The 14,425-nt window shown below is 40.5% G+C and overlaps 2 protein-coding genes across 3 annotated transcripts in view; both read left to right on the forward strand.

Annotated features, from left to right (window-relative positions):
* Positions 1–8,842, forward strand: part of ZBED1 (zinc finger BED-type containing 1) — a 54,440-nt gene extending 45,598 nt beyond the window's left edge. For both annotated transcript variants that reach the window (XM_066545170.1, XM_066545171.1), the window contains exon 2: positions 3,995–8,842. In XM_066545170.1, coding sequence (XP_066401267.1) covers positions 4,046–6,133 — 2,088 coding nt within the window. In that variant the 5' untranslated portion in view covers positions 3,995–4,045 and the 3' untranslated portion in view covers positions 6,134–8,842. The remainder of the gene's footprint in view (positions 1–3,994) is intronic.
* Positions 1–14,425, forward strand: part of DHRSX (dehydrogenase/reductase X-linked) — a 162,515-nt gene that overhangs the window by 3,071 nt on the left and 145,019 nt on the right. The gene's annotated exons all lie outside the window — the stretch shown is intronic.

Consider the following 14,425-nt stretch of genomic DNA (forward strand, 5'->3'; position numbering starts at 1 on the left):
AAAGGGGAACTTAAGTTAAACTTAAAAATACTTCTCCAAGTACTAATTGCATAAACAGTATAACTGCTAATACCTAGTTTTCGTGTTCAGTGGTTTAAACTATTAATAGTTTTCTTAGAAATTACTGTTTGGACTTCTTTACAGTGCTTAATCTTAGTTAATTAGAGGGAGAAAAAAAGCCCTGCATGACTAAAGTTCCTGATTAAAACAGCTTTTTAAAAACACAAATCTAATCAGTGGATTGATAAAAGATAAACCAATATTAATTGTGACACTAGGATATTACCAGTGGAAATATGATCACCAAAAGTCATCCTACTGATAAGAAAAATGGTTCACATAATTAAAAGCTTCTCAAGGAATTTATTTGGCATCTTTCTCCTGCATTTTTTCTTCTCCTGTACATATTTAATTGAAATTTAGTAGGGGAAACCTAAATCCTGAGTGTTACATAGTAGTTTTGAAGTCTTTGCAGTTAAATTTGGAACCGGTAATGTGTAGAAAAGGAAAACCTATCTGAAGAAGGTGGTTATGTGGAACAAGTTAAGGAGATCTTAAATGTGACTCCTGCTCTTCTTAAAAGTTGTTGAAATTTCATACAGTTTTTTTAATTTCCTCAGTTTTTAGTTACTCAGTATCCACATTGGTACCAAGTTCCTTTACAGTTAATTGTGAAATGTTGATTTAGGATCATGCATCTCTTAATTTTGATTCATATTTTGAGGTCTCTTACTTTATATGACTAAAGCGTAGTGGGAGCCTGAGCACTTCCTGCTCAAAGGTGTGTGAGCTCCAGGTAGTAAATCATCCAGAGGTGGGTAAGGAAATGACCAGGTAGACAGGATTGATGGCAGGCAAAAATGCAGTTACATCAAGCAGTTAAACCCTCTCTCCACGCATGCCCCTAAAAGAGTCATTAAGTTATTTTCAGAATGAGGAATCACTTGCTTTATGGTTGCCCCTCTGGTGACTGAGGCAAAGGTTGTGGGACAGGGATACCCACAGGGTGCCATTGCTGTGCATGCACAGGGAGGCAGAGCTAAGGTTGCAGGGTGTCTGCACACCCTACGTTTCCTCACATCCCCATGCTTGGTTTCACAGTCCAAGTGACTGTCCTGTGCGTTTTGAACCAATTTTCTTTGCCAGTGGGGAAACTGAGCCCTACCTGCAAGGGTAGCACAGCTGCCTTCCAGGACACAAGCCACCACTAGCATTGATATTTTGGCCCAAGGCCTGCTCTGGAGAGAGAGAGAGGTCTTGTGTTTGTGTTAGGAGAATGAGACAGGGAGTCTGAGAGGTGTGAGGAGACAGCACAGCCTGCCCCGAACAGCAGGGATGAGGTGCTAGGGCCAGAAAGTCTGGACTCTTCCTCCTCCTGCAGCAGCAGAGTTTGCTGCAAAGCCAGCAGAGGATCCTCTCTGCAGGCTCTTAGAAGCCTCTGTGCTGGTACTGGCTGGTGGTGTTGGCCAGCTGTGTGGAGGAGGCAAGGGAAGGAAACAGCAGCCTCTCCAAAGGTGCTCTCCTCTCAGTGGGAATTCAGGGTTGCTGTTGTTTTTGCCAGGAGTAGACTATGAACACTTTTTCTGAAAGTGAAGTTTACCTCCTTCTGGAGTAAAAGGAAGGTCTGGGGTTTGGGTTTGTGTTCATAATGCTAGTTATGCTGTATAACACTCGATGAGAGGCAGGCATGATGAGCAGTTTATATTTGAACTGTTACTAAAGGCAGTATTATAGTGGCATATCCTTAGCTGTGGCAGTGCTACTCTGGGCCACTATTGCCAAGTGCCTGATACATCACAAAATGAAGGCAAAGCTGTGACATACATAAGAATGAAGAGTGGGGTGAGTCTGTAACACTCCCATACTCTGAAATAACTTCTACTTTGTCAGTTGGTGATGAACTTTTTATGATCCAAGGTGTGTCATACTAATTTTGAACATTAAAGATGCATCAACTCTTTTATTTCAGTGCATTCCTCCTTACTTTCAGGAATTGCCAGGTAAACTGCAGGGCAAACTGTAAGATTTAGTGAAATGCCATGAGCCTCTGTGCTTCCTCAAGACAGCATGTCATGGATTGAAACGGAGGAGTCTAAAAGCTATGATAATACGTATCAATATGTCAGTGTACTATCTGATGGCATGGCAGGGTTTCCTCATTACACATTACACCACTTGGTCTTTCAAAATCATCCGTTTTTGTGGGATTGCATACCTTGGTGCTGTTGATATGCACATGTTTGGAATTAGGCAGCATTACCATGTTGAATCAATAGTTTATCCTGGCAACTTAAAGGCACTGAATGAATCACAGTAGAAGGCATGCTAGTAGGCAGAACTTTGCCCCTCCCTCAGGAAAAAATGCAAAGTGTCTACACCCAGAAGTAAATCTTCAGAACAAATCCAATAAAATGCTTGCCCTGCATCTCTCATTCTGCTTCTAAACAAACAGCTGTATTTAGATAAGTATGTTTAGTATCAGTTAACCTGTCTTTGGTTTTCCATTCAAGGCATTCAGAAAATGTTGCAAAATACTAGCTGTAGTTCAGAGAGAAAACTGTCTTTTCTTGTGAATGTTCTCCAACAGCAGAAAGCACCCCAGAGAAGCTTGCACAAGTTTGTTTTTTTTTTTAATATTCCCTCACAGTAATATGAAAAGTTAGATTGTTTCTTCCTGCCCTAACCAGCCAGTCTTACCACCTGAGGATTTCTGGGCTTGGGCACAGGTGCAGCTCCCAAGCAGCAGAGAAATAGCAGTGCTGTTCTTTTCAGTCTGATGCTCCTTATGTTCCTCTCCTGTTCTCTTTCTCTGGATTTTTGTGTGAAGGAAGCTGCATCTGGTTCTAAAACTAATGTCTTCCTTCTCCTTCCCAATGCTGGCCAAGGCCCTGAAAAAGGGCTTGTTGCTGTCACAGTGGAGTGGAAGAAATAGAGAAGTGCCAGTCCAATTGTGCTGTGCTGTGACTTGGCTTTTTGGTGTAGTGAGATCAGCTCGGGTGGGTGCCAGCTGTCAGCACTGTTCACAGAGGCACTGTAGGCCTCAAGTAGCACTTGCATGTGACTGCTCAAGAAGTGTTTTCCTGTGCAGGTATCAAGGTACAGATTGCCAAGTCTTGCCTTATCACCGCACTCATCTCTAGTGTCATCTCCTCCCAACTTCTGTAGCCTTTTGAAGAAAATGCTGCAAAATTATTTTCCAGCTGATGTGGATAATAACATTTATTAGTGCTTTTCTGTCTGCTTTTCCTGTAATTATTATGTACTGTTATTCCAGGAACCACAAATGTGAGCTAGTACTTCAGGAGATGACTTTGATTTTAGAAAGAGAAGGACAGGAAAGGTGTCAGACATGTATTGTTGATCTGCATGTAGGTTCAAGCTCCTTTTCCTTTTATTTCAGTCAGAAAACATCTTTGCATTTGAGAGGAGCAGATTTTTGCCATAATTTGCATCACAGATTTTTTATTACAATTTTTTTAAAGTGAAAGCTGGAACAGTTAGATCAAGCTTACAAAACTTCTTTCAAAATAAACAAAGAAGAAAACCTTTGCTCCTTCAGTATCAGGTTTCAGTTGAAATAAATGTTAACAACAAAGTTTAGTAATTCTTTGGCAAGAGGATGTTGGTCTAGTTCTAACTTAAGAGGCAGGAAAACGCTATAGCAGATGACCAATTCTTGTGACAGTAATTTATCAAGTCTGTGGTGATACTTAGGCTTTCTCTACCCAGAATTATGAAATTCAAAAAACAACATTTACTTGGGTCTTCTAGCTCAGTTTCACAGCAGAATGGGATCTATTAAAACCCTTTTTAATTTTTGACAATCCAGTGGGCTTCTTATAGGTCACACTTGCTGCAAATTTCGTCTTTAAATTTGCAAATGTAATTAGTGAGTAGGTTTCTTGATACATTCACAGAAACGCTGATTTCACATAGTTGAGTGTGGTCAAACTTGTGCTTTCTCATTGTATCTTTATCTTACTGCCTTTATCAGGTACTCATTAATGAGTGAAGGATCAAAAGGTGGGACGGTGGCCAAGAAGCAATGGAGAATAAAAGTTTAGAAGGTTCCCCATCAGACCTAAAGTTAGTGGCTCACCCGAGAGCAAAGAGTAAAGTGTGGAAGTACTTTGGGTTTGATACCAATGCAGAAGGATGCATATTACAGTGGAAGAAGATCTACTGCCGTATTTGCATGGCACAGATTGCCTATTCAGGAAACACCTCCAACCTTTCCTACCACCTTGAAAAGAATCACCCTGATGAATTCTGTGAGTTTGTGAAAAGCAACACTGAGCAAATGAGGGAAGCCTTTGCCACAGCATTTTCAAAAATCAAGCCGGAGTCATCACAGCAGGTTGTTCAAGATAGCCTCATCATGAAGACCTACCAGAATTACGAAAACAAAAAACATCAGGAACTGACATCTGCAGTCATCAGCTTAATTTGTGAGGGCATGTATCCAGCCTCCATCGTCGATGAACCTACCTTCAAGGCCCTCTTGAGAACAGCAGACCCCAGGTATGAACTTCCGAGCCGGAAGTACTTCTGTACAAAAGCAATTCCTGAAAAGTACAGTGCTATTAGAGAAATTGTGCTGAAAGAGCTCACTGAGGTTCTCTGGTGTGGTATATCCACGGACATGTGGAGGAGTGAAAACCAGAACAGGTCATATGTAACTGTGGCAGTTCACTTTCTCAGCAGCAGTCCTGCCAACTGCCTGGCTGTGAACTCACGGTGTTTGAAAACGTTCGAAGTGCCGGAGGATAACACTGCAGAGACCATTACACGAGTCCTTTATGAAACATTCATTGAGTGGGGGATCAATACAAAAGTCTTTGGTGCTACGACAGATTACAGTAAAGACATTGTAAAAGCTTGCTCTCTCTTAGATATTCCCGTACAGATGCCTTGTTTGGGGCACACTTTTAACGCAGGAATACAACAAGCTTTTCAGCTCCCCAAACTCTGCAACCTTCTTGCCAGGTGCCGAAAGCTGGTGGAGTATTTTCAGCAGTCTACGGTCGCAATGTACATGCTGAGCGAAAAGCAGAAGCAGCAGAATATTCTCCACTGCATGCTGGTAAGCGACCGTGTTTCCTGGTGGGGAAGCACGCTCGCTATGCTGCAGCGCCTCAAGGAGCAGCAGTTTGTCATTGCGGCTGTTCTCGTGGAGGACAGCAACAACCACCACCTCATGCTGGAATCCAGTGAGTGGAATACAATCGAAGGGCTGGTGGAGCTGCTCCAGCCTTTCAAGCAGGTTGCAGAGATGATGTCTGCTTCAAAGTACCCGACGATAAGTATGGTAAAGCCCCTTCTCCACATGCTTCTGAATACCACTCTGAACATCAAAGAGAACGATTTGAAAGAAATCAGCATGGCAAAGGAGGTGATTGCTAAAGAGTTGTCAACCACCTACCAGCACACACCTGAGATAGACATGTTTCTCAATGTTGCAACTTTCTTGGATCCCCGCTACAAGAAACTGCCTTTTCTTTCAGCTTTTGAGAGGCAGCAGGTGGAAAACAGAGTGGTGGAAGAAGCAAAAAGCCTGCTGGAGAAAGTAAAAGAAAATAGTTTTAGAACTGAGGAGAAATTCTTCACTGTTTCAGAAGAGCCCCCTATGAAAAAAATCATAATCTCCTCTACTCCTCCTCCTACCAGTGTCATCAACAATATGCTTGCAGAGATCTTTTGCCAGACAGGAGGCGTGGAAGACCAGGAGGAATGGCATGCTCAAATCGTTGAGGAGTTGAGCAACTTCAAGTCACAAAAGGTCCTCGGTTTGAATGAAGACCCGTTGAAGTGGTGGTCTGACAGACTAGCACTGTTTCCAGTTTTACCAAAGGTTCTTCAAAAATACTGGTGTATTCTGGCCACAAGGGTCTTCCCTGAACGCCTTTTTGGCTCTTCTGCTAATGTTGTGAGTGCAAAGAGAAACCGGTTAGCCCCGGCTCATGTGGATGAGCAGATCTTTTTGTATGAAAATAGTCGCAATGGGTCTGAGGCAGAGCCAGAGGATGAAGATGAAGGAGAGTGGGGTTTGGAACAGGAACAGATTTTTAATTTAAATGACTCAGTAAACATGAACAACAGTTTCTTTAATATTCGAGACAGTGGGTTTGTTTGACAGGACTGCTGCGGTACATTTAATGACAAAGAAAAGAGGTATTTGTCTTAAGTTACCAAAAATTCTTCTGTTGTATGCTATGAATGCTGTAAATATTGAACAGTTGTAACAAACTTGATTTAGCTTCCATTGTCTGTGTTTTTCCCACTGTCTTAAAACATGAATGACTTGTGATCAAACAGCACTGAAATGAATGAGGAAATAAATTCTACAAAGACCGTGATTTCTGACTGTGGCCCAGATTTCAGAAAGCACTTATCCATGTGCTTCCTTTCCACTTGTTTCAGTGGAAGACAAACACATGCTTATGTGCTTTCTATCATAAAATTATTTTCCTGAGTTAGGACCTTGAGGAAGTTTTTTAAAATTTATGCCTCCATTTGTAAATCCTGTGTGACTCAGGATGCTAGCTTTAAATTTTGGATTTTAAAATGTTTTTAAAATCCATAGATCTGAGCAGTGAATATTTTTAGACTATATTGTTGCTATGGAATGAAAAAAGATCTTGAGCCTGATTTTTCACTACCTCATGTCTTAGGTCTGGTCTATGCTAGTAAAGTTCAGCTGGTATAATTATGTTGGTTAGAGGGCTGATATGTTATTATTTTAACTGATACTGTGCTGGCATAGGCTGTGGTGTGGATGCATTTATACCAGGATAATTTATTTTCCTTTCCAGTGCAGTGTAAATGGTTTGAACACTTAAACTGGTGTTAATGTGTCCGCATTAGTCCAGTTTTACCATTTAACTGCAGCTAAATGGCAAAATTGTTTTTTTTGTTTGTATTGCTTTGTGTCTAAGCAAGTCCTGATTGTAGTCTCTTGTGCTTTTGCAAAGTGGGAACCAAGTGTGGGGTCGAGGCAGTGTTGTGTTACCTTTGCCTTGTGCCGATGCCATGGCTGATACCACGTGGTGTGTAGCAGGCAAGGCATCAGCTCTTTGGTAAGGGAGGGAGGGGGAGAGGGCAGGGAGACGTCTACAAGCTACTGGTCTAATGGTTTGTCTGTGTTATAAAATCCTTAACCTCTTCATTTAACGGGGACTTTGCCCAGGGTAGCTTGAAAATTTTGTTGGCAAGAAAAGCAAAATAAAAAGCTTTAATATTATGTAAATATATTTAAAAGAAGGGGACCCCTGAATTTCCTCACATGTATTTAGTGAATCTTTAAAATTGTTTTTTGTTATGTTAGCACTTAAAAACTTTTTCACCTGTCTCTTTTTAATTCAGTTTGTAGAGTGGACTTCAGTCCTGTCCAGTCTAATGTTTGAGTACTGTTTCTGATTAGTTGTGTATTGTAACTACTCCCTTTGTGTCTCTGAGCATAAGTGTTTTAAGCCCCTTTGAGAACTTGACAAAAAAGAAAAAAGAAACCAACCTGAGACCCCCCCCCCCCCCCCCAAATCTCTTACGAAATGCAGGTCATAAACAGAATCAGAGTTCATGCTAGACACAAAATAGGATGCACCAGCTTTTTTTTCTGAGATGCAGTGGAGAACTCTTGGCATTTTCCTGTTACAATCAAGGTTTTCTTGGGGTTTTATTTCTGTTACTGGTGTCTCACCCCCCCACCTCAGTGTTAGTCTACAACTATGTTGAGCAATATCTGTGGGTTACTGTTCTGGAGGAAGAAAGTTGGGTTTTTTTAATCACAATGACACCTGTGGACATTGACTTGTAAAAAGAGCACAGACAGCAGGAACATGCAAAAATGGGAATGGCGATGGAATTGAATCTATTGCCAAATGGTTTGTTTATGGTTTGGTTTAATAATTTTTTGAAGTTTGAGGCCTCTGTATTCTTTGTAGGTGGTGGGAAGGGATGGGTGAGTGAGGGGAAAGGACAGAGGTTAGGCTGAAAGACCACTGAAGTAAGTACTTGCAACTACGTAAAGAAAAATGTTTAAGCCTGGGAAAAATGCAGTTAGCAAGTGGTGTGGCCTGTGTTTGGCTGTTAGTAAACCTGGGGTTTCACTTTCCAGCCCCCTGAAAACTGATTTGCACTTATACAAAGTACATGCACTGTGCATCCTGTTGAATGTTGCTACTCTCCACGTCCACTGTAGAAGTGTGTATGTCTGCCCAAGGCACAAAACGCAGGCTTGGCCTAAAATTCCATAAGTAAGTCTGCTATCTGTGAGGGCAACAAAATCAAATTATGGAAGGGAGTGAGATACCTGAGCTCCTGTGACACCCCAGCAGTCTCCCAGGAAGAGCTCTTGGTTTTTGCAGTCATCACTTGCAGGAGCTGTTACCACCCCTGCAAGCCCTCCCTCCAGGACCTGCACAAATGCTGGTGTGAAGTGTGTGGATCTTGTCTTACATGAGCAGAATTTAAAGCTTTGCCCTCACAATCAAGGCAAAGCCCAGAGCACTCTTGGTCTGCACTTGGCCTTCCCCTGTTGGCAGCATTGTATCCATCTTCATCCTCCTAGGGCTGAACATAAACAGTGATGCTTACAAGGAGTTTTACTGAGATCAGTGCAATGCACTACTCTCTTCCTTCCAGCTTCTTTTTATGTTTTTGGTATCCAAAATAAAATTGTAGTTGGTTCAATTGATGTGTCTCAGCATTCTTTGAAAAAAAGGAGAAGAAAAAGAAAAAAAAAGCAAAACCATTGTTAGTCTTACCCATTGTCTGTGAGATTTTTTATTTAATGTTCTAAACCTGGAATATTGTTAAATAAACCAGAAAAATAAGTTAGTTACTAGATTATTTGTCTGATGTGTGGTCATATCTACAGCACTTTATGACTTTGAACTCTTCCACAATAGGGGGAGGTTGTATTCTGAGGATTTAAAGCTATGCATTTATTTTCCTTTTGATCCTGTAAGTTATTTTTTAAAAATGCTGTACAAATCTTTTGGATTAAAAAAAATGAGGATGAAAAATACTGGAAGTTTAGATGGTTTCTCTCACTTAAATATGTGTGGTGTTTTTCATTTGTTGACAAGATTTTCTGTTGTTTAGTTGGGTGGAGAAGGAAAGTTTCACAGCTGTTTTAAATATTGCTACAAATTGAGTTAACCCCCATGTTGCTGCTAAGGGTGGGCCCAGAACAATTTCCTAATAATGCTATTAAGTCAACTTTATCTTTGTGTTTCTTGACAGCTTCTTTGAATCCACAGCCTAACGTTTCCTTTTCTCTTCAGTACAGCTGAGACACCTTTTTGGAGGGAGGACAATAGAGGAACAAACTTCAGCTTTTGAGTACTTTCATGCTGAAAAAGTGAATTTTTGAACAGGGTCTCAAAGTACCTTCTCTGTGTCAAAAGAAGAATTGCCCTGTCACCAACTAGGTATTGCCAGTTCAGGATTAAAACTCAGTGGGCTAGGTGAGGTTTCTTGGGATAACAATATAAAACTAAAGGGAGTTTGGAGTTTCTGACCAACTCTTGCACGAATTTCACCTCCCTCTGCCATCAGAGATTATGAGAAGACAAAGAAAAAATCCTGAACCATACTGAAGTTGAAAAGGTGAATTTTTCCAGCAAACAATGTCTGAAGTGCTTTGGTTTAAAGAAGGGCAATAAAGTTCTGTATTATTTATGGAAAGGATGTATGGTTTTAAGTTTCTATTGCAGCAGTCTGTTAGATTAATTTCAAGCATTTTCTTTAACCAATGTCATGGTGTCCAATTAGCTTTACAGGGGCATTTGTAAGCAGGCAGGAATATTAAAAGCAAAAGAAACACCAGTTGGTTATTTGTAATATTTTTTAGGACTTCTGAAAACTTCTGAGAACTCTGTAGTTCTTGATTTTTGTCCAGCTTAAAAAGAAGGGGCTGCCTGAGGACATAATTTCTGAAGGAGGGGAAATGCATGTATATGAACACGGAAGTAGTGTATTTTACATACTCCATGACAACTGGGAAAGGAAACTTCATGCTGGAAAAATTACATTTTAGTGTCTGCACACCATCCTCCTTTTGATAGTCTCCATTTCTGAGTGTTCTTCTGAAGATCTGGTGATCCTGGTTCTGGTGCTGTTGTCTAGTCTAGACTGTCATTTTAGCTCTGCTGAAAGGACTCTCATGGTCTCTTAAGTTTTGTGGCTATTTTTTTTTTCCCTTTGGACCAGTCTATGTGGTCTGTCTTGCCTTATCTCCTCCAAATTAATGTTCTGCTAAATTTAAAACATTTTTAGGGAACATAGGGAAATTACAGAAATTGCTTTTGCTTTTTTGGTAACATTTGGTGCTGTAGAGAGAGGTTGAAGATACAGCTTCATTTTATGTCTACCTTAAGAGCACATCAGTAAAGCATGTCTTAATGATACCATTTAAACTGTAATTTCAAAACATCTCTGCAGTTGCAGTTTATAATGCTGTTGTTTTTAAATACAAAAGAATTTCCTTTAGATTGAATAATAAAAATCAAATAATAAAAATCAAATATATATTTACTGTTGTTGCAGTGCCCCTTCAGTGACCCTGCAGTTGGGTTAAAATGCCACAGAGAAACTGAGTTTAGCATTAAAAAAACGGAAAAAAAAATAAAAACTAACCACTGTTTATGAGCTTACCATGTGTTTTAAAAACACAGTTGGATTTATATGTTTTTAAAAATTCAAAGGCTGTTGCAGCAAATATTTTCAAAGAAGAGTCCCTCAGAACTTGGAATTGTTAAAATATTAAGATTTTTGAGCATTTCTGCTGACATTTCCACACTGAGTGGTATTGATTTCTCTTGCTGCTAGAAGATCACAGAAGTGATGCTGCCATCTGCAGTGCTTTGAAATGATGATCAGATGTAACTTTTCTTCAGAGGTTTTGGAAAGACTATTACCTGCTGCACACGTGTGCTGGTTTCCTTGCATCACAATTACTTACTTGCAGTGACTTGAGTTTGCCAAATCCTCCGTCCCTCTCCCTGGCCCTGCCTGGGCAGAATGCTGGGTGGAACCAGTAGGGAGGCAAACTCCAGCTTCTTGTCTTATAGAGAGACTTCTTTGAGAGCAGATAAATTTCTCTTTAAAAAGAGTTTAAACTAGGTTCTTACTGCAGTCCATGGTGGGGTACAGCACCTTTGCTATGGTGTGAAAAGGCAGAGCTGGTGCTTCCTCTCCCCGCAGTGTTGTACACTGGGACACATGGCTCAATTGGACCAAAATTGCCTGTGTAAGGGGAATATGCTGGGGAATTGAGCTCAGCACAGCTAGGAAACTACACTCAGAGCCAAAGGCATAATAAGCATGTCAGGGTAGAAATAATATCTGTGCTGCTTGCCTTAGATAGGGGTTTAAGGTAAATACTGTAATAAGATACTGGTTTGTGCTCTGGGCTGAAGCTCTGCCTGGGAAATTTTTTTGATTATTCAAATAGCTATGTGTTTAATACTGACATAGAAAAGAGTGTTCTGTGACATTTACATAAATATTTTATATAGACAGTAAAGCTTCCATTCCTATTTGATAGATATTTTGGGGGTAACATTTACAGTGGTTTTCCTGGAATAAATGCCATGGTCAGAAGTACACCAAGATTCAGCTATCAGAAGCAGTAGGGCAGTCCTGTAGCCCCCAGAGACAGGAGGGGCTACTTTGATTTGAAATAAATGGGAAATGTTGTCTTTTTTAACACTCTTAGGAAGGAGATAATTAAAATGCATCTGTAAAGGTTTTTGATAGCCTCATAATTTACATATATCTGTAGAGAATTAATCCCTTTGTTTTGCTTAGTTCACTGAAAATATGGCTGTATTTGTCCATAGCTGCATGTGCATGATATCATGTTCAACAGTGCTTCCCCAAACAATGCAGAATAAGGTTACTTTTAAAAAGGCAGTTTCTTTGCTTACATACAATATTCTGTCTGTTCATTGTCCCCAAATACTTGCAGTTAGGAATGAAAAACTCACTCATTTTTTATTTCTCCAGTGGATACTGCTTTGCTTTTAAATTTGAGACATTTTGTGTATCACTGTGTCTACAGACACTGCAATTGAAAGGGTTTCATTCTCCCTTTCTTTCTTTTTGCTTTTTTTGTTTGCTTTTTTCCTCATGAGTCATTAGTTAGGTTTACAGTGATAGGAATTTGCAGTCATAACAAGGAAGATGTCAAGTCAGCATCAGTAGAGCTCATGCCAGAAACATCCTGTCCCATATTGTGAATGCAGTGCTCCATGGGAACCTTCATCTTCTCAAAAACAACCTTCTGATGTGTGTGTGTGAGAGAAAAGTGAAGTGCTTTTGCAAACCATGCACAGTTCTGTGTTAGGGGTGTTGGTGCAGTTTGGTGTAAGTTTGTGCTCTGAGATGCACTCAGTGGTTTGGCACCAAATAAAAGTTTCTTGAGCACACAGCAGAATTTATATGAACAGAAGGAATTTATTAACAAATGTGAAAAAAAAAAAAAAGTAAAGCAATTGCTTTACTTATGGGAACAGATAGGAAGTGGGTCCATCTATGGAAAACACTGAAATTTTAATAGGAGTCTCCAGTTCCTGTACAAAAATCCTGATAGCATTTTAAAATGCTGAATGGCTAACCTTCCTGTAGTCTGACATTTAAGAATGCTGTAAAACAATTGTTTTACACACTTCTTGGTGTTCACATGCTGCTGGCAATGAGCTCCGTTAACTTCAAAAAGCTCCTGCACTCCCAAATGGCCAGGGAGGAGTTCTCATTAATGAGGTATTGGAGAAGAAGGGAGATTCAAGCTCTTACTGTGACCTGGCCTCCAGCCTGTGGGAGTGTGGGCTGAAGGGACTGTTTCTGGATGATATTTTGACACATTGATCTACATAGATAAACATTCACATGCAGTCCAAGAACTTGCTACTGATCATAAATCTGTCAGGTCCCAAGGGAGTGAGCGCTGTGGTGAGAAAGCCGGTCTTGTGGATGAGTGGAGCATGTATCCCTTTTGTCCCTCATTCTAAGCCCTACTTTATTTCCTGTGCAGGTAGCCAGTATGTTGGTGCTGCTCATTGCTGTGTTGTTTGCTGTGTGCCTCTTGTATTCCAAGTGAAAGAATAGGAGAATGTGACCTGCATGTTTTCAAGCCTTGGTGAATGCAGGCAGAGTTCACCTGCACTGTTCATGATTTGCTGCCCGGTTTGAATGAGCAGTGGGTTGAGGATAATACAGCGTTTACCCCGTGGTCTTGGGAACATGAGACTGGCATTGCTGCTCAGAGATTCCTGTGTACCTGCTCAGAGAAGTGAAGTGAGAAAAGCACAACCTTGTGTGTGTTGTATCTGAAGGTATGACTCAATGCCCAAGTGGGCTTAAAGTGCTCACATGAACAAGTTCTGCTGTAGTCTTGTATACAAACGTTCTTGCGCATGCTCTGCCCACACCATCCCACCTCCCCTTCATGAGTTTTCATGAAGATTTCACAGTTCTTTTTAGAGAGATAAATTCAGAGATAATACATGAAACTATTTGCTAGTTGTTAAGACCATTGCAATATGCTTTTTGTGCCTTTTTTGGCAATGCATGGTAGAGCTGATGGAAGATAACATTCTTATTTTATCCCAGAGACAGCTCTTCCCTGCAGTGAGGGGAGCAGCTCAGTCTGCAAAGTTGATCTGTTGGCTGCACTTCTGCCTTTTCTCTAGGCTGTTTAGGAAAGTTGCTGTGCTCCGCAGAAGGAAAAACAGATTCCTCCAGAGTGTTTTCCCTGTGTTTTTGTGTTGCTGGGGCTGCTTTCTGATCTGCACATGCCTGAAGGAAAGGGATGGGCCATGGCCTTTGCCGTGGTTCTGCTTCTAGTCTGAGCTGACTGGCCACCCCTAGAAGAAGATTGTGCAGAAGGTGACACTGTCAGGTGATAAGTTTGCAAACACCAGGACTACAAAAGGATTTGTTCATTTTATATTTATATTTAGGCTAAGATTAAAATGATACAAAATGTGGCCTTAAAAGGAGTCTGCAGAGTCTACACACTAACTCCTTGACTTAGGTGTCTAAATACAGATTTAGGGACCTTATCTCCAAAAGCAATCCATTTTGTATGCTCTGCCTTTCAGACCCCTTAAAAGTGCCAGCATCACAAGTGTGTCTCTTTTAATATCTTTCAAATAATGATATTTTGAGGTGGACTGTGTGGACCGTGTATGAAATACAAAGAACAATTTTTTATTTTACATGTGTCCATTTTGTCTTCCATTGTGCTTCCAAGGTTAGTATCCATAGAATTATTCTGTCTAAAAAAGCTATCTGAACTCTTCAGGTCCCAAATGTGGGTGAACTTCAGAAGTAAGAGAAATATTCTCCCTCACAATTCATAAGCTGGAAGGCTTAATTATTCTGTTGTTGAAAGAGGCAATTGTAACTACATTTTGCCCAA

The sequence above is a fragment of the Molothrus aeneus genome, chromosome 2 (genome assembly GCF_037042795.1).
Source record: "Molothrus aeneus isolate 106 chromosome 2, BPBGC_Maene_1.0, whole genome shotgun sequence".
In the NCBI taxonomy this organism is placed as follows: Eukaryota; Metazoa; Chordata; class Aves; order Passeriformes; family Icteridae; genus Molothrus; species Molothrus aeneus.